The 27,566-nt window shown below is 39.0% G+C and overlaps 1 protein-coding gene across 1 annotated transcript in view; it reads right to left on the minus strand.

Annotated features, from left to right (window-relative positions):
- The window catches only part of CSTF3 (cleavage stimulation factor subunit 3), a 79,501-nt gene that overhangs the window by 7,774 nt on the left and 44,161 nt on the right, over window positions 1–27,566 (minus strand). The window contains exons 4-16 of the mRNA XM_066251235.1: window positions 17,123–17,155; window positions 16,637–16,734; window positions 15,286–15,352; window positions 15,170–15,204; window positions 14,958–15,084; window positions 11,777–11,854; window positions 10,536–10,698; window positions 7,615–7,724; window positions 7,159–7,275; window positions 6,836–6,910; window positions 4,387–4,530; window positions 2,476–2,578; window positions 458–527 (exon numbers count right to left, since the gene is read on the minus strand). Of these exons, the coding sequence (XP_066107332.1) occupies window positions 458–527; window positions 2,476–2,578; window positions 4,387–4,530; window positions 6,836–6,910; window positions 7,159–7,275; window positions 7,615–7,724; window positions 10,536–10,698; window positions 11,777–11,854; window positions 14,958–15,084; window positions 15,170–15,204; window positions 15,286–15,352; window positions 16,637–16,734; window positions 17,123–17,155 (1,220 nt within the window). The remainder of the gene's footprint in view (window positions 1–457; window positions 528–2,475; window positions 2,579–4,386; window positions 4,531–6,835; window positions 6,911–7,158; window positions 7,276–7,614; window positions 7,725–10,535; window positions 10,699–11,776; window positions 11,855–14,957; window positions 15,085–15,169; window positions 15,205–15,285; window positions 15,353–16,636; window positions 16,735–17,122; window positions 17,156–27,566) is intronic.

Raw genomic sequence — 27,566 nt, forward strand, 5'->3', positions numbered from 1 at the left:
AACCTGACAGAGGCGAAACCACACCTCAGGAATATAATATGCCAGACAAACTGTCAATCTGGAAGAATCTTTGCTCTCAAGTAAAGGAGGTAAAAATTTTAGAACACCTCTAATTTGTTCATACCAATTTCTAGGGATATAATAAACTAGAAAGCTATATTAAAATAGTCAACAATAAATTGCCAAAGCCTCTCTCAAAACAATTCTAATCAGTATAAAAAAACTAAAACACTAAAAACAACAACAAAAAGAACCCTACAAAAATTATCTTAAAAAAATAAAAATTATCTTAAGTATGAAAATATAATAGGCAGGCATTTGTAAGTTAAGCTTTAGAGAGAAGGGAAATTTCTCCTGAAACTCTACTCAACAAGCAAATAAATGTTCATTCCGTAGGTCAGAATTCAATATTCAAGTCACATCAGAACCTGACCAACACGCTTTTACCATGGCTTACCCTGACTTTTCCGGAGGAAGGCTTCCAGATGTTAAAACTCGTTCAAACAAAACTCGGGTATTATTGTCCTCTAGGATAAAGAGTTTTTAAATGTTGAAAAGCCAGTTTTACAATTCAATAGTGTATTTGCACATGCATTATCTCATTTAATACAAAAATCCTATGTAGAAAAGTAACTTATTACACTCAATTTTTATAGACGAGGAAATTTGAAGTTCAAAAAACTTAAGTGAGTAGATCTGGCTCACTGGTATTGAGTAACAGATGTCTAACTAGAAGCCAGGTCTTTTTACCTGTAGTTCAGCCCTCATTAGGATATTACAGTTGGAATGTAAAACTATTTGTAATAATGTGATATCTGAGCCCAGAATCCCATTTGCCTTTTAAAAATAACAAAAATCACATATCTGCTGTCATTGAAGGAGCCAGACTTTTTTTTTTTTTAAAGAGAGAGAGGCAGATAGGAACGGAGAGAGATGAGAAGCATAAATGCATGGTTGCAGCACCTTAGTTGTTCACTGGTTGCTTTCTAATATGTGCCTTGATGATGGGGGGGGGGGCTTCAGCTGAGCCACTGGCCCCTTGTTCAAACCAGCGACCTCTGGACTGAAGCCAATGACCATGGGGTCATGTCTATGATCCCATGATCAAGCCAGCGACCCTGCGCTCAAGCTGGAGAGCCCATGCTCAAGCTGGCAAGCTCAGGGTTTCAAACCTGGGTCCTTAGTGTCTCAGGCCGATGCTTTAACCACTGTGCCACTGCCTGGTTAGGCTACTGATATTTTTAAAATACAATGAATGTGAAGAATGGCAAACTCAAATTTACATATAGTTGAGTTTCTTATTTTGCAGAACTAAGTTTAAAATTTCTCTATAGGTACACTATCTACACTGGTAGATAAATATGCAATGGAAAATGAATTCAGAATGGTCACCAGAGGTGGATTAGAATTTAAGAGTCTTGGGAGGTCCTTTGTAGCTTGAAGTGGGAAAATATTTTTTGCTAAGCTCTAAGAGATCTATTAAAATTTAATTATTGGTATTACTAACAAAAATTGAATTGTATATTCAAAATGGGTGCATTTATGGTATATAAATTATACCTCAATAAAGCTGTTTAAAACCAATCCAGCACAGTAGTTGGTTTTAATTGTCTCAGGGTAGTTATTCAGTTTTACTCTATGTCACATGCAAAATAAAACCAAGAAACTTAAAATGTATTAAAAATGTATTGAGCCCTGGCCTATTGGCTCAGTGATAGAGTGTTGCCCCTGTGTGTGGAAGTCCTGGGTTCGATTTCCAGTCAGGAGACATAGGAGAAGCAACCATCTGCTTCTCCCCCATCCCCTTTCCCTCCTGCAGCCAGGGCTCAAATGAACAATTTGGCCCCGGGCACTGAGGATGTCTCCATGGTCTCGCCTCAGGTGCTAAAAATAGCTTGGTTGCCAAGCAACAGAGCAGTGGTTCCAGATGGGCAGAACATCAGCCCAGATGGGGGTTGCCAGATAAATCCCAGTCAGGGTGTATGCAGGAGTCTGTCTCTCTGCCTCTCCTCCTCTCACTGAATAGAAAGAAATCACTTCCCCAGTAGCCTCCAAGCATTTTACTTTACTACTTTGGTACCTGAGTTTTAGTGGCTAAAGCTTTTTGTCTATCCTGTCCTATCATGCCTAATCCCTTCCCCCAGGCTGCATACAGAGATGATTTGCCCAGGGTCATCAGAGATGAGCATCAACAACTCTGTGTCTCCCAAGCCTAAATTTGCAGTGTTATCCTACTACTGAAGAGACTTTACTGATAATGCATTAAAGAACATTCTGCATAATCAAAAGCATCTACCATTTTTCAATAAATATAAATTCATGGTTGACAGGCCACAAATATTTCTCAAGTGGCTATGAAGTGCCTGATTTTGGTGTGATGACATACTCAAGAAGGAAATAAAATCCAGCAACATCATTTAAGAGAATGACACTGATGGCTTAATATTAAGCAGTATACATCTAGAATCTACTTACCATTGAGATGAGAAAGATAGTCAATATAGGCCAGAACATATTCTGGAATGTCTCCATATTTCTTTAGCCCCAGTTCAAAAATCTTAAAGGCAACAGATTTGTCCTAGAAGTAAAGAGAAGGAAGTACTGATTTTCATGAAATGTCAGACAAGATACTCAAAAGGATATTAAAACTTAATACCTAACCATGACAAGGTACATTAAAAAGATAGGGCCTGAACAGGCGGTGGCGCAGTGGATAGAGCACCAGACTGGGATGCGGAAGACTCAGGTTCGAGACCCTGAGATTCCCAGCTTGAGCGCGGGTTCATCTAGTATAAGCAAAAAGCTCACCAGCTTGGATCCAAGGTCGCTGGCTTGAGCAAGGGATTACTCAGTCTGCTGAAGGCCCACGGTCAAGGCACATATGAGAAAGCAATCAATGAACAACTAAGGTGTTGCAACGAAAAATTGATGATTGATGCTTCTCATCTCTCTCAGTTCCTGTCTGTCTGTCCCTATCTCTCTCTCTCTCTGACTCTTGCTCTGTCTCTGAAATAAATAGATAAATAAATAGCCTGACCTGTGGTGGTGCAGTGGATAAAGCATCAACCTGGAAACGCTGAGGTTGCCAGTTCAAAACCCTGGGCTTGCCTGGTCAAGGCACATATGGGAATTGATGCTTCCTGCTCCTCCCCCTTCTCTCTCTCTCTCTCTCTCTCTTTCTCTTTCTCTCTCTCTCTGTCCCCTCTCTATAATGAATAAAAATCTTAAAAATTAATTAATTAAAAAAAAAGAAGATAGGACCTGGCTGGTTAGCTCAGTCGGTTAAGAGCATCATCCTGAAACAAGAGGGTTGTGGGTTCGATCCCTGGTCAGGTCACACATGGGAAGCAGCCAGTGAGTGCAAGACTGAGTGGAACAACAAATGAATGCTCCCGTTGCCACCCCCATCTCTTTCCTTTCCTCTCTCTGTCTCTCTGGAGAAAAATTAAAGAAGCCCTGGCTGGACAGCATCATCCCTGGTGCAGAGGTTGCTCATTTGTTTGATTACCAGGTCCAGGCACATACAGGAGTAGCGCATTCTGTCTCTCTCTCCTGCCTCTCTCTCTCTCTCACACACACACACAAAAAGAAGAAATAAAATGAAGCCTGATCAGGTGGTAGCGCAGTGGACAGAGAGTCGACTGGGAATGCTGAGGACCCTGGTGAGAAACCCTGAGGTCGCCAGCTTGAGTGTGGGATCATAGACATGACCCCATAGTCACTGGCTTGAGCCCTAGGTCACTGGCTTGAGCAAGGGGTCATTGGCTCAGCTGGAGCCCCCAGTCAAGGCACATATGAGAAGCAATCAATGAGCAAATAAGGAGCTGCAACTACAAGTTGATGCTTCTCATCTCTCTCCCTTCCTGTCTCTGTTTCTTTCTTGCTTAAAAAAGAAAAAAATTTTTTTTAAATCATATTAAGTAAAAATTGCTGAGCTAAAAACCACTTAAGAGCCTAACCTGTGGTGGCGCAGTGGGTAAAAGCGTCAACCTGGAATGCTGAGGTCGCCGGTTTGAAACCCCAGGCTTGCCTGGTCAAGGCACATATGGGAGTTGATGCTTCCTGCTCCTCCCTCTGTTCTTTCTATCTCTTTCCTCTCTCTGTGTCTCCTCTCTCTAAAAAAATGAATAAAAAAAATGTAAAAAATAAAAATATAAAAAAAACACAAACCACTCAAGAGGGTTTAGATTCATAAATATGGAGTCTAACAAGGCAGAAATTAGCAGGCAGTAGGGGTTTGGATTAATGCTCTATGTAATTATGTATATTCCTTTAAAACATGAACAATTAAAGTTTAATGACAGAAACTAGAACTACCTTTCTTTTAATTAATGTATCTCAGAGGAAGGAAATGATTTTATCTCTGTATTTTATTTTAGTACTTACCTTACTACAGTAATACTCCATGAGTGCTGCAGTAACATAGACATGATGGCGTGTTCTGGTGTCTTCTCTTGCTTTTTTAAATATCATTCTCCCGGATTTGATACCTTCTGCTCTTCTTGCAAATTTCATATACTGGATATATACCTGTGAAAAACAAAATATTTGTTTTTTATAAATTAGGCAGAATGTGAACCGTGTAGCATCCAAAACTGGCTTCCCTTATTTACTGCTAATGTATTTTCTGTATATGAAAGAAATCTTGAATACCCAAGAAATCAGAAGGTAAGATGACAGATATTGTACTATTTAAATCCACAAGCAAATATATTCTTGTATTAAAGATACATGCAAATTACTTTTTAAAATTGAGATATCATTCACATACCACAAAATTTACCCTTTTTTTTTTAAAGACTTTATTCAATTTTCAGAGAGGAGAGAGAGGGAAAAAGGGAGAGAGAGAGAGAAGGGAGAGGAGCAGGAAGCCTCAACTCCCATATGTGCCTTGACCAGGCAAGCCTGAGGTTTCGAACCAGCGACCTCAGTGTTCCAAATCTATGCTTTATCCCACTGCGCCACCACAGGTCAGGCCACAAAATTTACCCTTTAAAGTATACAATTAATTCAATGGTTTCTTGGTATGTTTAAAAGGTTGCACTATCATCACCACTATGTAATTCCAATTCATGCAAATTAAATTTTAAAGAGGGAATAAAAGTGAAACCACTAGAAAATATTCCATTAATGAATGCCAACACCTAGTTCACTCAAGTTTTGATCTAATACAAGAATGCTTAACAATATATGTTTAACTTCATATTTTCTTAATTTATTGCTTTAAAAGCCCACTACTATTTTCCAAAGATCATATAATGTAACTTTACTGGCAAACTATTTATGAGTCATTTTATACTCAGCACCTACAAAGTGCCAAATACATGATTAGTATTTGTTATTTGTTAAATGAAAAATGTCTCTGGATAATGAGCAGGGTCCCAATTTGCCCAGTTTTGATGATGTCAAACTCTTACCCAGTTTTGACAAATGGATCAATAAGTGAATAAACTATGAGTTTCTTGAGCAAAGAAAATTTATCTGATTTGTCATTACACTGCTGGAATCTAGCACAGAGCGGTTTGCTAAATGAATTTAAAAATTATTATTAAATGCCAGCAATAAGAGCAGTGGAATGCCAATATAAATGAACAGAAAGACAGCATAGCCATAGCTGACTTGGGGCAGAGGGTCTAGAGCCCCACACATTGGCCTGCCCCTGCCCCGTCCCACTGAAAGAGCTCCATGCACTGTAACAGAAAACCATTACAGAGCAGAATTTAGGACAAAGTGAATTTCTGTCTAATCCCTTCTTAGGATGCTGTTATCTCCTGCCTCCACTTATTTAAAAAGAAATATTTATTATGCAATAATTATGTGGTCTAAATGGCTTCAGACCATGATCATGAGGAAGCTTTTCGAGATATCTCCACTGTAGCTGTTTCATATGGCTGCATTAAAAACAGAAAACTGAGTCAACAACAGATCAGTAATTGTCAGGGGTTTGGAAAGAGTAAGGGCTGACTACAGAGGGCTCACAAGAGGGAATTTTGGGGGAGTGATTGAAGTGTTTTATACCTTTTTTTCTTTGTGACAGAGGCAGAGAGACAGAGAGAGGGACAGATAGGGACAGACAGGCAGGAAGGAGAGATGAGAAGCATTAATTCTTCATTGTGGCTCCTTAGTCTCCTTAGTTGTTCATTGATTGCTTTCTCATATGTGCCTTGACGAGGGCGGGGGGGGGGGGGGCTATAGCAGAGCAAGTGACCCCTTGCTCAAGCCAGCAGCCAGCAACTTTGGGTTCAAGCCAGCAACCTTGGGCTTCCAGCCAGCGATCTTTGGGCTTAAGCCAGCAACCATAGTGTCTATGATTCCATGCTCAAGCCAGCAACTCCGTGCTCAAACTGGGGAGTCGCAGCTCAAGCTGAAAGAGCCTACACTTAAGCCAGATGAGCCCACGCTCAAGCCGGCGACCTTGGGATTTCGAACCTGGGTCCTCCGCGTCCCAGTCTGACTCTCTATCCACTGCACCACCGCCTAGTCAGGTGAAGTGTTTTATACCTTAATTGTGATGGGCAGAGGTGGATTAAGGTCGTTAAGGCCCGGGGGGGGGGGGAGGGCGGGGAAGAAAATATTGGGTCCATTGTCATTAGAAAACAGTGTAAAGTTGGGGTTTTGCTGGGCCCTTCAGAAGTCAGGGCCCAGGGCGCGTGCACCATGCACCCACCATTAAAACCATCTCTGGTGATGGTGGCCCATGACTCAATGTTATTGGTCATGATTCATAGAACTATATAATAAAAACGGTGAATTTTACTGTATGTTCATACATTTTGTTTGACTGCTTGTTAATGTAGACTACAAAGGTGGGAAAGAGATTTGTAATGTTACTCACCAAGGTGGGGTCAATATCCTCAATTGCCAGAAGTCTGTTATATATACTGTGAACTTTCTCATACTTCATGCGACTCTAAGGTGGTAGAGAAGAAGTGGATATAAATATATACTCTAAGCAAGGAGGATTTGAGCTCTGAGGAATCCAGAGGCTGCACCACACAATGGCACCTGCTTTGAGCATAAATATATAATGAGCTGAGGACTAATAAGTGTTCATTTTGCATCATCTTTGTCTACCTAGGCAAACAGGCAACCAGAAAAAAAAATGCAGTCCTGCAATAAAAGTCCAACAATAAGAAAGTTCTAAATATTTTTACCCACCTCTTCATAATCTGCATATGCAAAATAAAGAAGCATATTCTTCTTTAATAAAGTGCTTATGGCTCTTTCATATATATTAGCAGCTTCATCACTAAATAATTTGGCATTATTCATATCCTAGGAGAGAAAAGGTAAAGCTCACTCTCAATAATTTTAATATAGCTGAAAGAGAATAAAATATATACTCATTATGGATATACATATGAAAACATATGCATTTCTAGATTTAAAAAATATTCCAAAAACTTATTCCATCATTTTAACAGAAGAATCATCAAGTACTCTAAATGATTCATCACTGTAATACATTACAAAACCGCCACTATATTTTCATTCTATTGACGTAAAGTTTTCAACACATATTTTTTATTATCAAAATTCAGTGTTATATTTTTAGCAAGTTATTCCTATACCCAAACCATGAAAAGACCAAAAGAGACCTAAAGGAATACTTACCCCCTTCTCTGCTAGCAGTTTACTCGACTGCTCAAGGTACTGGGCGGCTTCGTACCAAATATCAGGGTGATGGCCCAGCACAAGCAGGCACTGTTCATAAGCAAACATAACTAAAGAAAGAGGACAGTTACAACCTTCAATTAAAATAAATATTACTTATGAAACAATCAATACAAGCATCACAATTAAATTATTAGATCAAGACAGGGCACTCAATAATGAATGATAATTAGAAATAAAAAGCTTCAGTGATTTCTGGCACCATCATCCTCCCAAGCCCCATCCATCCATCCATCCATCCATCCATCCTTTATTAAGTTAATATTTATTGAGCACCAACTATATGCTAGGAATGTGAAAGACACCATGAATACACCGGTGAATAGGACTTCCTATACTCAAGCAGTCTGCATTATTTTGAAAAAACTCAACACTAAGAGAGCAATTATAAAAAGTAGTAAGTATTGTGATGAGGAAAGTAGAGGGCACTCTTGACACAGCAGCAGGACTTAACATAGTTTAGGGACTCAAAAAAGGCTTCACTAGGGAACTGACATCTAAAGGAAACATGAAAAAGGGATAGAAGCTGATCAGATGAGACAGGAAGTGGAGTGCAAGAACGTCAGGAGCAGACACAAAAATGGTATAGGCAAAACAAAACCAAGCAAAACCCAGTATAGGCCTATGGGTGAGAGAGCAAGGCAAGACAGGGATTTTTGATAGGCCCAAATTCTAGTTCTGGCAGTGGCAGTAATTTGTATTGAATTAACTCTCCTGAGAATAAAATTCATAAACTGAAAAATACAAAAGCAACTATTTAAAGACACTGAGGAATGATCGGAAGAACAGAAACCAAAGAAGATCAAGCCCTTAAAAAATCAGAGCCGGCCCTGGCCGGTTGGCTCAGTGGTAGAGCATCGGCCTGGTGTGCAGGAGTCCCGGGTTTGATTCCCAGCCAGGGCACACAGGAGAAGTGCCCATCTGCTTCCCCACCCCTCCCCCTCTCCTTCTTCTCTATCTCTGTCTTCCCCTCCTGCAGCCAAGGCTCCATTGGAGCAAAGTTGGCCTGGCCGCTGAGGATGGCTCCATGGCCTCTGCTTCAGGTGCTAGAATGGCTCTGGTTGCAACAAAACAATGCCCCAGATGGGCAGAGCATTGCCCCCTGGTGGGCATGCCGGGTGGATCTCGGTCGGGCTCATGCGGGAGTCTGTCTGACTGCCTCCCCGTTTCCAACTTCAGAAAATTCAAAAAAAAAAAAGGAAAAAAAAATCAGAGCCACAGTGGATGAGATCCATATTTAAAATGACTTTTCCCCTCAATGGCTTAGTCCCATGTGTACAGTTCTGGTATACCTAGGACTCAAGTCAAATGCTGATGTCTTACTGGTGTGAGATAAGTAAAGCTGAGTTCTGGGCTATGAGAGCAGCTGAAAATTAAGGGAGAAGTTCCCCAAAAGAGAGAGCCACAGAAGGTAGAGCCTGAAAATCTGGGCATATAATGTCCTCAAATCTTTAGTTGACCCCCAAAATATATGTACACAGGAAAGAATACAAAGAGCCCAAGAAGAAAGCAAAGCTGAAGGCTGAAAGAGCTGAATAGGTATCTCAGCAGCTGCCCACTGTAATGGAGACCAAGTTTGGAACTTGAGGCCCATCAAGTTAGAAATTAGGGTAAATACCATGTACTTTCCACTATGTTTTAGGAGTAAAGACTGTCTCAGGACTAAGAAATTTACCCTGAGATTAAGGGGAAAACTAAAACAGACCCATCAGTATAAAACAAGCAATTACAAGGTCCATGTGATTGGCCAATAATTTAACTACCTGCTAAAATAAAACTCAACATTCTTCAGAGGAAGATAACAAAATCCAGCTTTACAGTGTTTCATTTGTACATTCGTACAATTTCCAAAAGAAAATGTGACCCATAGTTAAGAGAAAAGGAAACCAACCTTATGATGGCCCAGATGTTAGAATTAGTAGACAAGAATTGTATAACTACTGTTCAAGAAAGGATATAAAGAAAAAGATGATATTGGATATAGAATTGCAAAAAAGAAAAGGAAACATAAAAAATAAAAAAATTTCTAGAATGGAAATTTATAAAACTGAAAAGTAAAATATCTGAGATGAAAAATTCTCACTAGGCCCTGGCTGGTTAGCTCAGTGGTAGAGTGTTGGCCTGGCATGCAGGAGTCCCAGGTTCGATTCCCGGCCAGGGCACACAGGAGTAGCACCCATCTGCTTCTCCACCCCTCCCCCTCTCCTTCTTCTCTGTCTCTCTCTTCCCCTCCCGCAGCCAAGGCTCCACTGGAGCAAAGATGGCCCGGGCGCTGAGAATGGCTCTGTGGCCTCTGCCTCAGGTGCTAGGATGGCTCTGAATGCAACAGGGCAATGCCCCGGATGGGCAGAGCATCACCCCCTGGTGGGCGAGCCGGGTGGATCCCGGTCGGGCGCATGCAGGAGTGTGTCTGCCTCCCCATTTCCAGCTTCGGAAAAATGCAAAAAATGCAAAAAAAAAAAAAAAAAAAAAAAAAATCTCACTAGATGGACCCTGACCAGGTAGCTCAGTTGGTTAGTGTGCTCCCAGTATGCCAAGGTTGTAAGTTTGATCCTCGGTCAGGGCACATACAAGAATCAACCAATGAATGCATAAGTGGGTGGAGCAACAAATCAATGTTTCTCTCTCCCCCCTCTCTCTAAAAAAAAAAATCCAATCAATAAATTAAAAAAAAAATTCTAAAAGAATTCACTAGATGGGTTAATAATAGATTGGATACGATAAAACAAAGCTCAGTGAACCTGTAGATAGATTTATAAAATTACTGAATCTGAAGAACATAAAAAGAGGCTGGGGATAAAAACAACCTTGGTAATCTAACATACATGCAATTGGACTACCAGAGAGGTTAATCTTATTACCTCTTTTTGTTATAAGGGTCTGATCTTCTGTACGAAGAGGGTTGCTCTTTTCCCACTGGATATATTTCTTCCACATATCTACTTGCTGAGCTTCTTGAGGAGTATTCTGAGGAGGCACTGAAGGAGCATTGCGGTCCAAACCTTTCATTACTGTCTCATATTCCTAAAATAAGCATTTAGCATTCTGTGATGAGCACAGGAACAACTCAGATATACAGGATGAAGTTGATCAGTTTGGTATTTTGCTAACATGCCTATTTCTTCCAAATACTTCTTTGTTAATACAATCTAAAAACTATTTAAGAGAAAACAGAAAGATCACAGAGAATTACCTACCAAAGAACAAGTTTATCAGGACTGAGTGAAAATAATACCCCTGGGCACTCTCTACAGAAGTGGTAGTCAACCTGGTCCCTACTGCCCACTAGTGGGCATTCCAGCTTTCATGGTGGGCGGTAGCAGTGCAACCAATGTATAAATAAAAAGATAGATTTAACTATAGTAAGTTGTTTTAGAAAGATTTATTCTGCCAAACTTAGTGAAAATCCGACATAAAGTACTTGGTAAGTAATTATTATTATATGCTTTAACTTGCTGTAACTCTGCTTTATAAATTTTATAAAGTAAAGTTACTTCCCTACTTTATAAATCACCATTACTGTGGAGCCAGTGGGCAGTTAGAAAATTTTGCTACTAATATTGATACAAAAGTGGGCAGTAGGTATAAAAAGTTTGACTACCCCTGCTCTACAGGTAATCTAAGAGGTCACTCTCCAGGACAGATCAACATGACCAATAATCTGGTGGTATCATTACTGCCATCTTTGGTGAAACTTTTTTGTAAAATTTCAATAGTTTGTATTACTAGGCTTTTTTCTCTAATTTCTCACGGTGTCAATAAATGAAAAGTATGTTCCCAAACAAGAGTGTCCCTAACAGCTGTTATCAGACAACAGAGTAGTGTTCAGATACATATGAGCAAATGGGAGGGAAAGATAAGAACTTCATCAATTCCAGTTGGAACCTTATCTCTACAACTTGTTTCTATATTTGAAAAATTTCTTCCAAATTCTGTATTTTGCCCTATAACATGTCTGTAAACAGGTATTCCATTTCAAATATATCATCTGCTCAGAAAATGCAATTAATTGTCTTTAAGACTACCAGTGATAGGAAAAGCTCTATGTAAACAACATATTGATAACAATCATTAAAATAAGTGGCCTGACAGAATTTCATACCTTTGCTACACGCCTAGCATTCATATAATCTCTGCTACGATCTTCAATCATTTTTTTAGCTAAATGAATATTGATACCCTAAGAAAAAAGAGGAAAACATATATAAGTTTTAAATGAACTGTATTTTAATATTAGTACAATATAGTTAATTTATTAATTTATTAAATTACTTTAAATTCTTTAAAAAATATTTTTTGGTTAGTAAAATAAAGGTTCAATAACATTATTGCTTCAAAGATCAAGGAAGATATGCTTAAGCTTGTTATGAACTGGAAATAAATTTCCATATATGATGAACTTCTAAAGTTAGGGAATGATTTGGAAAGCATACATGATTTCATACAAAATTCTAATAATAAAGGATGAGGTACAGATTCATCTGGGAGAATAGCCATGGCTTAGTTCTAAAAGCCCTTTTCTGCCTGGCCAGGTGGTGGTGCAGTGGATAGAGCGTTGGACTGGGATGCGGAGGATACGGGTTCGAGATCCCAAGATCGCCAGCTTGAGCGCAGGCTCATCTGGTTTGTGCAAAAAGCTCACCAGCTTGGACCCAAAGTTGCTGGTTTGAGCAAGGGGTCACTCGGTCTGCTGAAGGCCCACGGTCAAGGCACATATGAGAAAGCATCAATGAACAATAAGGTGTTGCAATGAAAAACTAATGATTGATGCTTCTCATCTCTCTCCATTCCTGTCTGTCTGTCCGTATCTATCCCTGTCTCTGATTCTCTCTGTCCCTGTAAAAAAAATTAAAAAATAAAATAAAATAAATAAAAGCCTTTTTCTAACTAAGTCTGCATAACTGGAAAAATAAATGTAGAAAAAAAGAAAAAAGGGAAGAAACAAAAAGAAAAAATAAATGCAGAGGTAACAAGTAGACATAAACATTATCATTCATGTCTAGTAGTTCTCAAAGATTAGACACATGACTCCTGATCCCACCACGATTTTAGGTGGGTGCATGAGATCAAAACAATTTTTATATAATACTAAGATATAATTTGCCTCTCTTACAAATACACAGTGAAGTTTTTCAGAGGTTACATGACTGTGTCATAAAATATTGAATTTAAAAGCAGATAGAAAAATCTAGCTGTCTCCTATTAAGTTAGATATTAAAGACATTTGCAAAAATACAAAAACAGTGAGACTCAGCCTGACGTGTGGTGGCACAGTGGACAGACCATCGACCTGGAATGCTGAGGTTCCCGGTTTGAAATACTAGGCTTGCCTGGTCAAGGTACATATGGGAGTTGATACTTCCTGCTCTTCCTCCCCTTCTCTCTCTCTCTCCTCTCTCTTTCTATATCTCTATTATCTCTCCTCTCTCAAATGAATAGTCTTAAAAAAACAAAACAAAAACACAACATGACTCATCTCATTAATATTTTTCATGTTTTGGAAAATAGTTTGTTTTAATGCTACTTATGCCAAAATGAAAGGAGTTTATTATTGCAAAATTTAAATAATTAAAAAATATCCTGCCCTGGCTGGTTGGCTCAGTGGCAGGGCATCAGCGTGGCGTGAGATGTCCTGGGTTCGATTCCCAGTCAGGGCACACAGGAAAAGCGTTCATCTTCTCCACCCTTCCCCCTTGCCTTTCTCTTTATCTCTCTCTTCCCCTCCCACAGCCAAGGCTCCATTGGAGCAAAGTTGGCTGGGGCACTGAGGATGGCTCCAGGGTCTCCGCCTCAGGTGCTAGAATGGTTCCAGTTGCAATGGAGCAATGCCCCAGCTGGGCAGAGCATTGTCCCCTGGTGGGCATGCCAGGTAGATCCCAGTCAGGCACATGTGGGAGTCTGTCTCTCTGCCTCCCTGCTTCTCATTTCAGAAAAATACAAAAAAAAAATTTTGTGGTCTCCAATAATTTTTAAAATTTCAGGACCAGGTCCTGGCTGGTTGGGTCAGTGGTAGAGCATTGTTCTGGCATGTGAATGACCCGGGTTTGATTCCTGGTCAGGGCACACAGGAAAAGTGACCATCTGCTTCTCTAACAGCCATGGCTTTATTGGTCTGAGTGCATTGGCCCTGGGCACTCACTCCATGATAGCTCCATGGAGCCTGTGCCTTAGTTGCTAAAAATAGCTTGGTTACAAGCATGATCCATAATGAGCAGAGCATTGGCCCCAGACGGGTTGCTGCGTGGATCCTGGTCAGAGTGTATGTGGGAGTCAGTCTATCTCCCTTCCTCTCACTTAGAAAAAAATAAAATTAGAAATATTAAAATCTCAGGACCAAAAAATTTGAGAACTATTACTCATACTTATAAGAGAATGATTTCAATACTCTACCTAGTTCTTCAAATCAGAGTGGACATATGAGGAACTTTCTTTTAATGATGAAGTTTATTTGGCACGTATGGTTTTTGTTTGTTTAGTTGTTTTATTCAGTGAGAGTAGAAGAGGTAGAGATAGATTCCTGCATATGTCCCAACCAGGATCCACGTAGAAAGCCCAGTAGGAGGCCATGCTCTGCCCATCTGGGGCATTGCTTTGTTGCTCAGCAACCAAGCTCTTCTTGGTGCCTGAGGTGGAGGCCATGGAGCCATCTTCAGCACCCAGGACCAACTCACTCCAATCAAGCCATGACTGCAGGAGAGGGAGAGAGAGAGAGAATGAAAGGGGGAGGGGTGGAGAAGCAGAGGGGTGCCTTGCCTGTGTGCCCCAACCAGGAATCAAACCCAGGACATCTACATGCCGAGCCGACGGTCTACCGGCCAGGGCCGGCATGTATGTTTATTTATTAGCTCAGACGGTTAAAGCATATGCTAATGAGCCAAAAAAGTTGGATTGCAGCTCCTTATCTCACAAATGCAAGCCAACAATCCTATCTGTTACTAGGTGAAAGAGCTGCATTCCAACTGATCATTTCTACTAGGAAAACAATTCTAAAAAGGTATCATTTCATTAGAGATCAATGGCAATGTGTGTGTATCATTGTGAGGGGTATAGTTTAGCATTGAATAAAGATGATTTTGTTAGAATTTTAATTTTTTCAGAGTATTTTCTACAAAATAATTAAACAATAAGAATCTCAAAACCTTGAAAAATGTTAAAAGTGATTCTTTCATAATCAACACAAAAACAGACATATGCAGCACTGATATCCAGGTACCTAGTACCAGAAAGGCCACAGTGCATAAAAATTAAAATGGCTTGGTTATAACTACTCTGGCCTAATTTACCTCTTCATACTTGTTATAGTCTCTCCAGAGTTGTTCAATGTTGATCATTGGATTAACACAACCTCGTTGATAAACCCTTCGAACAGCTGTTATTCTCTGATTTTCTGCATAAGATCCAACAGCCTCCCTGGTGTTGGATAAAAAATGCCATCAATTATATCAGAGCTAAATCAACGGTGCACACCGAAAAAGAAAACTATAAAAATACTTACACGCCTTTTAAGAAATTGATGTAATCCACCCAAATCTAAGAAATAAAATAAAGTGTTAATATATTTCTTATTTTCAAATTTATGAATTGTATATACTTAAAATATCTTAACTCTACCTGATAAGACATTATTTCCATCCCAATTTTATCCAGGGCAAAGTCATATGCTTGAGCCATTTTTTCTCTGAAATAAATATGAAAGATATATTTTTAAAAAACTGTGTTTTTAAAACAACCAAAACTTCTGATCATATGCTCAGACAGCAGTTGAACCTTTTGTGTATCTAAACAAAATGTAAAGTCATCTTTGCAAGTATATAAAGTCATTCTTTTGTTTAGCTTGCCAATGTCATTAACTTTGTTTCCTTTATCTACTGCTTGTGAGCTTATCAAAGGCAAGGCCCAGGCTTTAATTATTTTATATCCTCTAAGCTACCTAATCTTATATGTAGCAGAGTAAAATGTGAAAATATCTGGAGTAAGAAGGTAAGTTACATCTGAAGATCTATTCACTCTGAAGTCAAATTTAGAGAAAAAGAACTTCCTCTTCAATATAAGACAATAAAAATGAGAAAAAGAAGATAGAATTCTAGTTCTAGACATAACTTACCTGTGTGTTATATATAAAATTAGCATTTGGGAAGGTCCATTACTTAGATTCAACCAAGATGGATGTCGGGTGAAAGTCAGAGGGGAGATATCAACTACATAACAACAGAACTGTCGAAGATGCCTTGGAATACTTAAGTAGCACACTGCATCATAACCTGCCAAGCATGGTGCCATGACAAGTAATAAAAAATGCTTATTAAGTTTGAAAACAGCCTGACCAGGCGATGCTCAGTGGATAGAACGTCGGACTGGGATAAGGAGCACTCAGGTTTGAAACCCCGAGGTCGTCAGCTTGAGTGCGGGCTCATCTGGTTTGAGCAAGGCTCACCAGCTTGGACCCAAGGTCGCTGGCTTGAGCAAGGGGTTTCTCGGTCTGATGAATGCCCATGGTCAATGGCACATATGAGAAAGCAATCAATGAACAACTAAGATGTTGCAACGAAAAACTGATGACTGATGCTTCTCATCTCTCTCCGTTCCTGTCTGTCTGTCCCTATCTATCCCCCTCTCTGTCTCTCTCCCTGCCTTTGTAAAAAAAAAAAGTTTGAAAACAAACCTGGTTCTTTCTCTGGAGTTAAGAAAAGGTGTGAGTTACTGTGGGACTGACTGTGCCTGGGGATCCCTTACATTCTTTTTTTTTTTTAAGACTTTATTCATATTTAGAAAGGAGAGAGAGAGAGAGAAAGAGAAACAGGGAAGGGGGGCAGGAGCAGGAAGCATCAACTCCCATAAGTGTCTTGACCAGGCAAGCCCAGGGTTTTGAACTGGTGACTGCAGTGAACCAGGTCTATACGTTATCCACTGCTCCACCTTAGGTCTGGCCCACTTGCATTCTTAAGATCCTGATTTAACTTACTTGTAACTTGGTAGTTTGCCCTTGGTTTCTCGGACATATGAAAGATAACACTTCCATAAATCAATGTGCAAAACCTTCATAAGGCATCTTTGAAATAGCTATAAATACAAGAAAATATTATCAGAACCCACGCTTGAATTTCAGAGGTACGTGAGTGAAATAGAACATTAAAGAACAAACTCAGCTCCTTTCATGAATTTATCTTCTTAAAAATAAATGGCAAATAACTCCTTCCTATTTCCTATTTTTAAATCCTTAAATCATGCTCATTATTTTAGTCAGTATAGTATAATCACTTTTTTTCCCTTTTCCAAAACTTTTATCATGAACATTTTCAAGTAGAAAAGTTTAATAAGTACCATGAACTACTATATAATCACTACTTAGATTTAATAATTGTTAACATTTGACTGTATTTGCTTTACACATGGTAAGTCCTAAGTTCAACTTCAGCAGGAAAGTCAAAGTATATTTAATAGAACCCACCTTTTCAACTTTGTCATAATTTTTAGCTTTAATCTGAAGAGAGACAGAAAAATATGGGATTAACATCATTTTTTGAGTATTAAAACATAACTTTCATTTTTTAAACTTATTTTGCAAATTCATGTCTATACTTTCCTATTAATTTTACCTTTCAAAAATAATGTTTGAACCCAACATAGATATATGCACTGTAAATATGCCATATGTAATTTGATCATACATCAATAGAATTTCACCCATTCACTTATGCTGAAAAAAAAATTTTTTTTAACAGAGACAGAGAGAGGGATAGTCAGACAGGAACGGAGAGATGAGAAGCATCAATCATTAGTTTTTCGTTGCGCATTGCAACACCTTAGTTGTTCATTGATTGCCCCTCATATGTGCCTTGACCGCGGGCTTTCAGCAGACCGAGTAACCCCTTGCTCAAGCCAGTGACCTTGGGTCCAAGCTGGTGAGCTTTGCTCAAACAAGATGAACCCGCGCTCAAGCTGGCGACCTTGGGGTCTTGAACCTGGGTCCTCGGCATCCCAGTCTGATGCTCTATCCACTGCGCCACTGCCTGGCCAGGCTATGTTGAAATTTTGTAAACTTAAAAGTTTGTAAAATAGGCAACAAGATGAATAAGGATATATACAAGGCATGGTAAGACTGAAATTTTTTTTGCTAATTTTGACTATGTAAATTTTAGTCACTCAGGCAAATAACTACATTCCAGGTGCTGGGGCTACCAGTGGGCACAACAAGAATGGCCTGCTTATGTTCTCAGAGCTTACAATTTTATGGAGAAGATAAGTGCCAAGGTGGGGGAAGTACAGAGGAGTAGGGGAGCATTTTGAAGGAACATAAACTCAGACTTAAGGATTTACAGAAGACTGCCTGGAAAAAGTTAAGATATATTAAGGATGAGGTTATACTGGTAAAAAAAGAGAGGAATTATTCGAGGCAGAAAGAATAGCATGTGCAAAGACCGAAGTTAAATATTATTAGATTTCTTTTTCTTTTCTCAGTAGTATCATCAGATGATAAGACTGGTTGCTCAACTATGATGTATCAGTAAGTCTTTGTCTCACCCTGAAAAATGAATAATTTGATTGGTTGGCTTCTGGTCCTTCTCTCTCAGAAGTATATATGTTTTCCCAGTTTTCTGGCTTAAGATGCTGCAGATGAGAACTCTGATGACAGTCCTCTTTTTCAGCTTAAGAACTTTTTTTTAAATTATTGCTTCTCTTCCATCTTTTCCCTATTAGAACTCCTATTATATCAAGTCTCCTTATTCTGTCCTCAAAATCTATTATTTTTACCCTTTCTTTGATTTTTAGCTCTAGGTTTAAAATTATTTGTTTAAATATATCTATATATCTATATATATCTATATATCTATATCTATATCTATCTATCTATATATAGATAGATAGATATATATGGCCTGACCAGGCAGTGGCACAGTGGATAGAGCGTCGGACTGGGATGCGGAGGACCCAGGTTCGAGACCCCGAGGTCGCCAGCTTGAGCGCGAGCTCATCTGGCTTGAGCAAAGAAAGCTCACCAGCTTGGACCCAAGGTCGCTTGCTTGAGCAAGGGGTCGCTCGGTCTGCTGAAGGCCCGCAGTCAAGGCACCTATGAGAAAGCAATCAATGAACAACTAAGGTCTCGTAACGAGACACTGATAATTGATGCTTCTCATCTCTCTCCATTCCTGTCTGTCTGTCCCTACCTATCCCTCTCTCTGACTCTTGTCAAAAAAAAAAAATCAATGAATTAATAAATGTAACAACAAATCCACATATTTAAAAAAAATAAATATATATATATATTTGTTCCACTATATTTTCCAGGCCACTAATTTAGGTCTCCATGTCACCATCCTCCTCCATTTAACCTACTGCTGTAGTTGGTTCAGAAATAATGTTGTTTGGCTTGAGTATTTTTAATATTTCTCTTTCAATCTCAATGTGTTCATATAATTTTGTTCAAGTTATTGCCTCTCTCTTGCAGCAGCTGTTTCTTGGGGGGCCTATCCCAACAGTTGCTGGATTAACTATGCAATTACTTCTGTCTATTCACTGAAGCTGTTGGTAGTCTTAGAGTAGGAATTGATCCCTTCCCTACCATGACAGCTATGTAGCAGGTGTGGACAGCAAATAGGCTGTTGGTAGTCCTCTGAATAAGACCAAAAAATCCCACAAAAAACCTTTGCTTGATAGCAGGGAGGACTCAGCCTGCCTGATGTCACATTCCTTTGAGGTAGAAAGGCAGTTGAGGAATTCCAAATATTTCTACTGGGTCAGTCTCTTATGCCTTGTCCCTAGGCTCTCCACCAGCCTTCTTCTTTTAGACAGCCATAAAACCTGAGGTTTCCTTGCATCCAGCTGCCTGGCTCATTAGAGATAAACAGGTTCAGAGTGGGAGTGAAGATGAGCTCAAATCACCAGCTTCCAAATGCAATGACAGGTTATATACAGTTCTCACAAGCCAGGAAAACCAAAACTACTCAGTAGGAAAATTGGTAAAGAATATGGATAGGTGACTTCCAGAAGAGAAAATGGAAATGGATTAAAATAGTATGGCAACACATACAAACTTACAAAATGGAAAAAAGGTGACAACACATATTATTTTATACCAATCAGAATAGTAAAAGCTTAAAAGGGTATTAATACTACGGAAGCAATATGAGGAAAAGAATTTCACACATTGCTAAAGGAAATATGAACTGTATGGCCTTTATGGAAATTCATTGGTAAAAGCTATTCAAATAAAAAAAATATACATATTTTGACCCAGCAATTCCACTCTTTGAATATATTCCATAAAATAAAAGCACCAGGATATAAAGGTATTTGTACAAAGTTATTTACTGCAAATTTTTTTTTTTTTTTTTTGCATTTTTCTGAAGCTGGAAACAGGGAGAGACAGTCAGACAGACTCCCGCATGCGCCCGACCGGGATCCACCCGGCACGCCCACCATGGGGCCACGCTCTGCCCACCAGGGGGCGATGCTCTGCCCATCCTGGGCGTCGCCATATTGCGACCAGAGCTACAATAGCGCCTGAGGCAGAGGCCACAGAGCCATGCCCAGCGCCCGGGCCATCTTTGCTCCCATGGAGCCTTGGCTGCGGGAGGGGAAGAGAGAGACAGAGAGGAAAGCGCGGCGGAGGGGTGGAGAAGCAAATGGGCGCTTCTCCTATGTGCCCTGGCCGGGAATCGAACCCGGGTCCTCCGCACGCTAGGCCGACGCTCTACCGCTGAGCCAACCGGCCAGGGCCTATTTACTGCAAATTTTACAGCAACAAAGACATTTAACAAAATAAATGTTCAACAATAGAAAAATGGTTTAATAAATTATGGTGTATTCACATCATAAAATACTATACACCCATATGAAATGACTTAAGACTGTAACAGGTAGTTTGGGGGAATTTTCTCAAAATTTTATTGAATAAAAAAAGACAAAATGTATATAATATAATCCATCTTTATAAAACAATGATAAATCTTACTTGTATAAATATGTTTGTGATTTTATGAGCATGGAGAAAACATGGAACACACACAAAACATGGATATGATTTAATTTATGCATTCCAGTAAAACCTGTATCTCTATATACGTAATAAATATAAACCAAAAAGATTTTATGTGTCTTTCCTACAAAAACTGTTCCTATATCTTGGACTTATCAATTAATTGCTTTTATTGGTATTGGTTCAATACATATATGTAGAAAAAGACACTTGTGACTAATAAGAGTCACTGATTGTCATTCTAGATATAATTTTTCAAGAGTTGAAAAGAAAATAAAGCATCTAGACATTCCAGGTGCTCATAAATCATACCAATTATCAAAATTATGAACCAGAGGAGTACAAACTTTTCATTACATCTTCTCTAAATAGAGCTACAAGTAGCCAGAAAAACTAATGTTAGTATAATAGTATAATTGGCCCCATTAGAGAAAAACAAAGGCTATGCTGCAAGTCATACTCAAATTCCATTACTGGTGAAACTAGTATAAGAATATGTGAACAGCCTTCCTTTGGGCATCCTACTACTGGACCATACTTCTGGTTAAAAAATTACTATTATTGCTTGACCAGGCAGTAGCACAGTGGATAGAGCTTCAGACTGGAACGTAAAGAACCCAAGTTCAAAACCTCAAGGTTACCACCTTGAGCGCGGGCCCACCAGCTTGAATGCAGAGTTGCTGGCTTGAGCGTGGGATCACAGACATGACCCTGTGATCACTGGCTTGATCTCAAAGGTTGCTGGCTTGAGCAAGGAGTCACTCACTCTGCTGTAGCCCCCCAGTCAAGGCACATATGAGAAAGCAATCAATGAACTAAGGAGCTGCAATGAAAAATTGATGCTTCTCATTTTTCTCCCTTTCTGTCCCTATCTGTTCCTCTGTCACACACACACAAAAAATTATTATTCATGGTATTGTTGACTAGTATTTATGTAAAAACATCTCACCTACGAGTTAAATATTCTTATATATATTTAGCATAGTTATGTACAGGGATCTACTTGATAATCAAAGCTTGGCTTAAATTTTTAAAACAAATTCTTGATACCGCTTTGAATTTTATTTTGATATCAGATTCTCAAGGCTATCATTAACCAATCAAAAATGCCTCCATTTAAAGCCCTTATATACATACACGTAATTTACAAAGCATACTTAAACTTGCTCATATGTATCTGTTAAAAGTAATGTTATGTAATTATAAAGGACAGTTATTTTTGTTTTAGGTTCTCAAACTTTAATGTGCAATCATCTGAGGTAATTGTTAAAAGAGTAGAATTGTTTTCTACCAGGAATGCCAAGTTATTCTAATGCAAAGATTTTTTTAAATGGTTGGAAATATACCAAAATATGAATAATTTATGGATTAATGTGATGGAATAATTGTTTTTTCAAACTCTGTAACGTGGTCATATAATTTTGGCAATTTAAAAAATTGCACAAATAATTAAAAAATTGAGAATAATTTTAATACTTATTCCTCTGATGTATCTACTGCTAGACATAAAAATCTGTCATATACTTGCAATTATTTTTTTGATGAGTCATCTAAGTTTTACCAAAATATGAATGAAGAGTTGCTGTAGAAGGGAAAAAAATTTTCAAGTTGTCAACTTCCTAATTATTTTCATATTATAAAGGAAGATAATTAAATTATTAAGACTAATCTTTGATTTTGATTGAATCACATGAGTGGTTATTGGGGGAAGAGTAAAAAAAGCATAACATTAAATAAACACAAATCTATTCCTGATACTTTTTTTTCCCTTTTTTTTTTTTGTATTTTTTCTGAAGTTGGAAATGGGGAGGCAGTCAGACTCCCGCATGCACCCGACTGGGATCCAACCAGCACGCCTACCAGAGGGTGATGCTCTGCCCATCTGGGGTGCTGCTCTGTTGCAACCAGATCCATTCCAACGCCTGAGGCAGAGGTCATAGAGCCATCCTCAGCACCCAGGCCAACTTTGCTCCAATGGAGCCCTGGCTGCTAGAGAGACAGAGAGGAAAGAGACGGGGAGGGGTAGAGAAGCAGATGGGTGCTTCTCCTGTGTGCCCTGGCCGGGAATTGAAACCAGGACTCCTGCACGCCAGGCCGACGCTCTACCACTGAGCCAATTGGCCAGGGCTATTCCTGATACTTTTAAACACGTTTTAATTCTAGTCCTTTGTTAACTTCTGAATTATTTCTCAGTGATTTAACATTCATTATCTTTTGGAACTAAAACTATCCTCCAGGTAATTATTGAAATTAATGATCACTTACAGAAGATTATTTAATTTTGCAAAATGTAAACCTTATCAAAAGAAATATCTAATAAACTTTTGACTAATGGTGATATCCATTTTTAACAGTTTAGATCAGCTCTGACCTTTACCTGGAACAGTTTTATATGGAGATCTAAAGAAGCAACAATATTTCACTGTTCAAAAATAAGTTAGTTTTCCCTAAGTCCTAAGTAATATTGGGAATATTTTCCATATTTCACTGAACTTTTTAATAAAATGTTGGTGTAAATGCTTATAAAATTTTTTTATTAACAAAGAAACCTCTTCGTGTAAACAGCATTTTGGCTGATTTCCTCAAAATCAATTTTTTTTCTTATACCTTGGGGAAATAAATTCTGAAACATCAGAATTTTTATTTTTTAAGTGAGAGGAAGGGAGATAGAGAGACAGAGTCTTGCATGCACCCTGACCAGGACCCACTAGGCAAGCAAATCCCATCTGGGGCCAAGGCTCTTAGCTACATTCAGTGGCCGAGACTAATGCTCAGACCAACTGAGCAATCCTTGGTGCCTGGGGCCAACTCTTGAACCAATTGAGCCACTGGCTGCAAGAGAGAGAGGAGGGAGGGAGGGGAAAAGAAGCAACCATTTGCTTCTCCTATGTGCCCTGAACAGGGATAAAACCCAAGATGTCAGCATGCAGGGCCAATGCTCTATCCCTGAGCCAACAGGTCAGGGCCAATATAAGAATTTTTTAATGTTATTTTTAGAATCATCCATTATAATAATCATTAAATAATTAAAAATCTATTTGACAAGTGAATCTAACTGACATAACTCTACAGAGGAAAGTAAGCAAACCAAACAATTTAAAGGAAAAGGGAAATCTCTATATGTACTTTGTTTAGGCTCTCATAACCATTCGGAAAAGCCAATGCTTGTCCTAAGACATCATTGGGCTAGGCCCAATCTCATGTGAGTTTACATAGCAGTTGCTCACACCAAATGTGATGAATAAATGAACTAACTGCAAACGCACATTCCTAATTTGTTCCCCACATCTTTTCTACTTTAAGTTATATAGCATATGCACTTTTGTGGAATTTAAGACAATTAATTTAAATTGAGTTTGCACTGTAGAAACTGCTTGATTCTGTTTGTCTTATCTAAAAAGTTTAGCCCAATCCAGAAACCTGAGGGCAAATGGCATCCTAAACAAACCTCATCTTCCATTCCTTTAGTCCAGGGGTAGTCAACCTTTTTATACCTACCGCCTACTTTTGTATCTCTGTTAGTAGTAAAATTTTCTAACCGTCCACCGGCTCCACAGTAATGGTGATTTATAAAGTAGAGAAGTAACTTTACTTTATAAAATTTATAAAGCAGAGTTACAGCAAGTTAAAGCATATAATAATAATTACTTACCAAGTATTTTATGTCGGATTTTTGCTAAGTTTGACAGAATAAATCTTTCTAAAACAACTTACTATAGTTCAATCTATCTTTTTATTTATACTTTGGTTGCTCTGCTACCACCCACCATGAAAGCTGGAATGTCCACTAGTGGGCGGTAGGGACCAGGTTGACTACCACTGTTTAGTCTTTTTCACTAGTTGACTGCTGCTCTCTAATCTCTTATAGCCTGAAAAATGTCTTGAAATATTAATAAATGTAAGTAATTTTAAAGAATTTGGGAAACAATGAAGAATGGCATTTTAAAATCTACCAATAGATTTTTAAGTTACTGCAGTAGCTACAGAACATTCTCCTTTACACCACCAGTCCCAATTTAGAGTAAAGATATCAGGAAGGGAGTGTGTGCAAACAAGTTCATTTTATTCAACAAATTGTGTGCCTATGTGGCAGGCTCGCAGCAGCAGTGGAGATACAGTGGTGGATTAAACTACGTTTCAATAAAAAAATTTTTTCATTGATTTTAGAGAGAAGAGAGAGAAAGAGATCTCTCTCTGATCTGTTCCTGTATGTGCTCAGACCGAGGATGAAACCAGCAACCTCTGAGCTTCAGAATGATGCTAATTAACTGAGCTATCTGGCCAGGGCTAAGCTAAGTTTTATAACTCATGGAGTTATATTTTAGTGAGGGAATCAGGTAAATAAAGTAACTAGATAGTTATACCTTTGTTATCTGTAATTCCTAGTTTTCCCAACAATATATGGTACTATTTTTATCATTTATAATTTGCCTATTAAATGCTGTTACAAATACATGCCTATATATACAGATTTAGACTTAACAAATAAAACCTACTGATGTCCCATGAATTTTGTTCCTTGAGGCACTTAAAATCTGTTACAGAAACAATGCTATTTGTTGCCTGACCAGGCGGTGGTGCAGTGGATAGAACATCAGACTGGGATGCGGAGGACTCCAAGGTTGCCAGCTTGAGCGCGGGCTCATCTGGTTTGAGCAAAGCTCACCAGCTTGGACTCAAGGTCGCTGGCTTGAGCAAAGGGTTACTCAGTCTGCTGTAGCCCCACAGTAAAGGCACATATGAGAAAGCAATCAATGAACTAAGGTGTCAAAATGAAAAACTAATGATTGATGCTTCTTATCTCTCCATTCCTGCCTGTCTGTCCCTATCTCTCTCTGTTAAATAAAACCCCACAATGCTATTTGTTAAGTGGAAAATATAAACCAGTTATAGTCTCAGTAAAATTGAAATTAAAATTTGCTAAGCAAAAATACAGTTCTAGATGATTTACGTTCATTTTGATCCTTTGTACTAACCAAATTAGGTATTAACCTTCCACCTTAAAATTTTTTGTTTATTGATTGACTTTCTGCACTCATTGTTTGATTCTTGTATGTCCCCTGACCAGGGACTGAACCCACAACCTTAGTGTATCGGGACAGCACTATGAACAACTGAACTACTTAGCCAGGGCAATCTTCCACTTTTCTGAACCAACTAAAAAATATTTGTAGTATGTACTCTCAATTTCCCAAGTGGATATGGATACATGGACCTGAATTTTATTAAAGATCTTATAAAGTTGGAAACATGAATTTACTGGAAAGAACAGAGGACATTTAACATTTTTATGTTCCATATCCTATAAAATTCAGAGGAAAAGGAGTTCCAAATTAGTTACCAAGAAAAGTTTCAATGAGCAGATGAAATCCAGGCCACTGATGAGAAGAGATTTGTGTAAATCAGTGAAATAACATGGTGTCTTGTAGAATAGTGAAGACATCTATATAAGAAAGAATATGTACTAGGATAATTAGGTTGGCTAATTGTGTGGTGTTCCATTACAAAGGGCCTAAATAAAAAGCCAAGCAGAGTTTAAACCCGATTCACAAAAAAAATTGGGTGTCACCCAATAATGAAAGTATGGAAGCTATGGCTCATCATTAGGGTGAGGGTGAGGAAGGGTGAGGTGAGGAAGAGAAGTGGCTTTCAGCATCACGGGATGAGGCAAGAAGGCACTAGCTGAGAAACAGTTAAGAAGCTGTTGCTGTCATCTGTAACTGGGATAATAGAGGCCTGGGCGTTTGGGGAACTGGGACAGGGAGAGAAAAACAGTAATACAAATTGAAATACAAGAGGTAGTTTTTCATGGGAACAATGAAAAATGTTATGGTAATTGCCACAGTTTACTTTTTATTAGATTTAATGAGATGACCATAAATAAGATTGAAAGTTTTTAAAGTTAGGAGATAAGGTATTGGTTTCCAAGCAAGTCAGTCAATGGCATTAAAGATGTATATTTGAGTCACTGGTTTAATTTTCAAAAAATATCCATTACTAGACAGAGAAACGAGTGCCTGAAATAAGAGAGAGGATAAAACCATGCCTAAAAAGTCAAAGGAAAACATTAAGTCTCAGCCATAAGAAATGATGACATCAGATCATTTACAGCAAAATGGTGGGATCTTGATAACATTATAAGGAGTGAAATAAGTAAATCAGAAAAAAACAAGAACTACATGATTCCATACATTGGTGGAACATAAAAATGAAACTAAGAGACATGGACAAGAGTGTGGTGGTTACCAAGGGTGGGGGGAGGGAGGACATGGGAGGGAGGGAGGGAGAGAGTTAGGGGGAGGAGGAGGGGCACAGAGAACTAGATAGAGGGTGGCGGAAGACAATCTGACTTTGGGCGAGGGGTTTGCAACATAATTTAATGACAAAATAACCTAGACATGTTTTCTTTGAATATATGTACCCTGATTTATTAATGTCATCCCATTACCATTAATAAAAATTTATTATTAAAAAAAAAAAAAAACATTAAGAAAAAAAGACCTCATGGGCCCTGGCCAGTTGGCTCAGTGGTAAAGCGTCGGCCTGGCGTGCAGAGGTCCCGGGTTTGATTCCCGGCCAGAGCACACAGAAGAAGCGCCCATCTGCTTCTCCACCCCTACCCCTCTCCTTCCTCTCTGTCTCTCTCTTCCCCTCCCGCAGCCGAGGCTCCATTGGAGCAAAGATGGCCCAGGTGCTGGGGATGGCTCCTTGGCTACTGCCCCAGGTGCTAGAGTGGCTCTGGTCGCAACAGAGCGACGCCCTGGAAGGGCAGAGCCTCGCCCCCTGGTGGGTGTGCCGGGTGGATCCTGGTCGGGTGCATGCGGGAGTCCGTCTGTCTCTCCCTGTTTCCAGCTTCAGAAAAATACAAAAAAAAAAAAAAAAGACCTCATGGATGATATACTTCTATACTGCTAAG

Source organism: Saccopteryx bilineata, chromosome 1, assembly GCF_036850765.1.
Source record: "Saccopteryx bilineata isolate mSacBil1 chromosome 1, mSacBil1_pri_phased_curated, whole genome shotgun sequence".
In the NCBI taxonomy this organism is placed as follows: Eukaryota; Metazoa; Chordata; class Mammalia; order Chiroptera; family Emballonuridae; genus Saccopteryx; species Saccopteryx bilineata.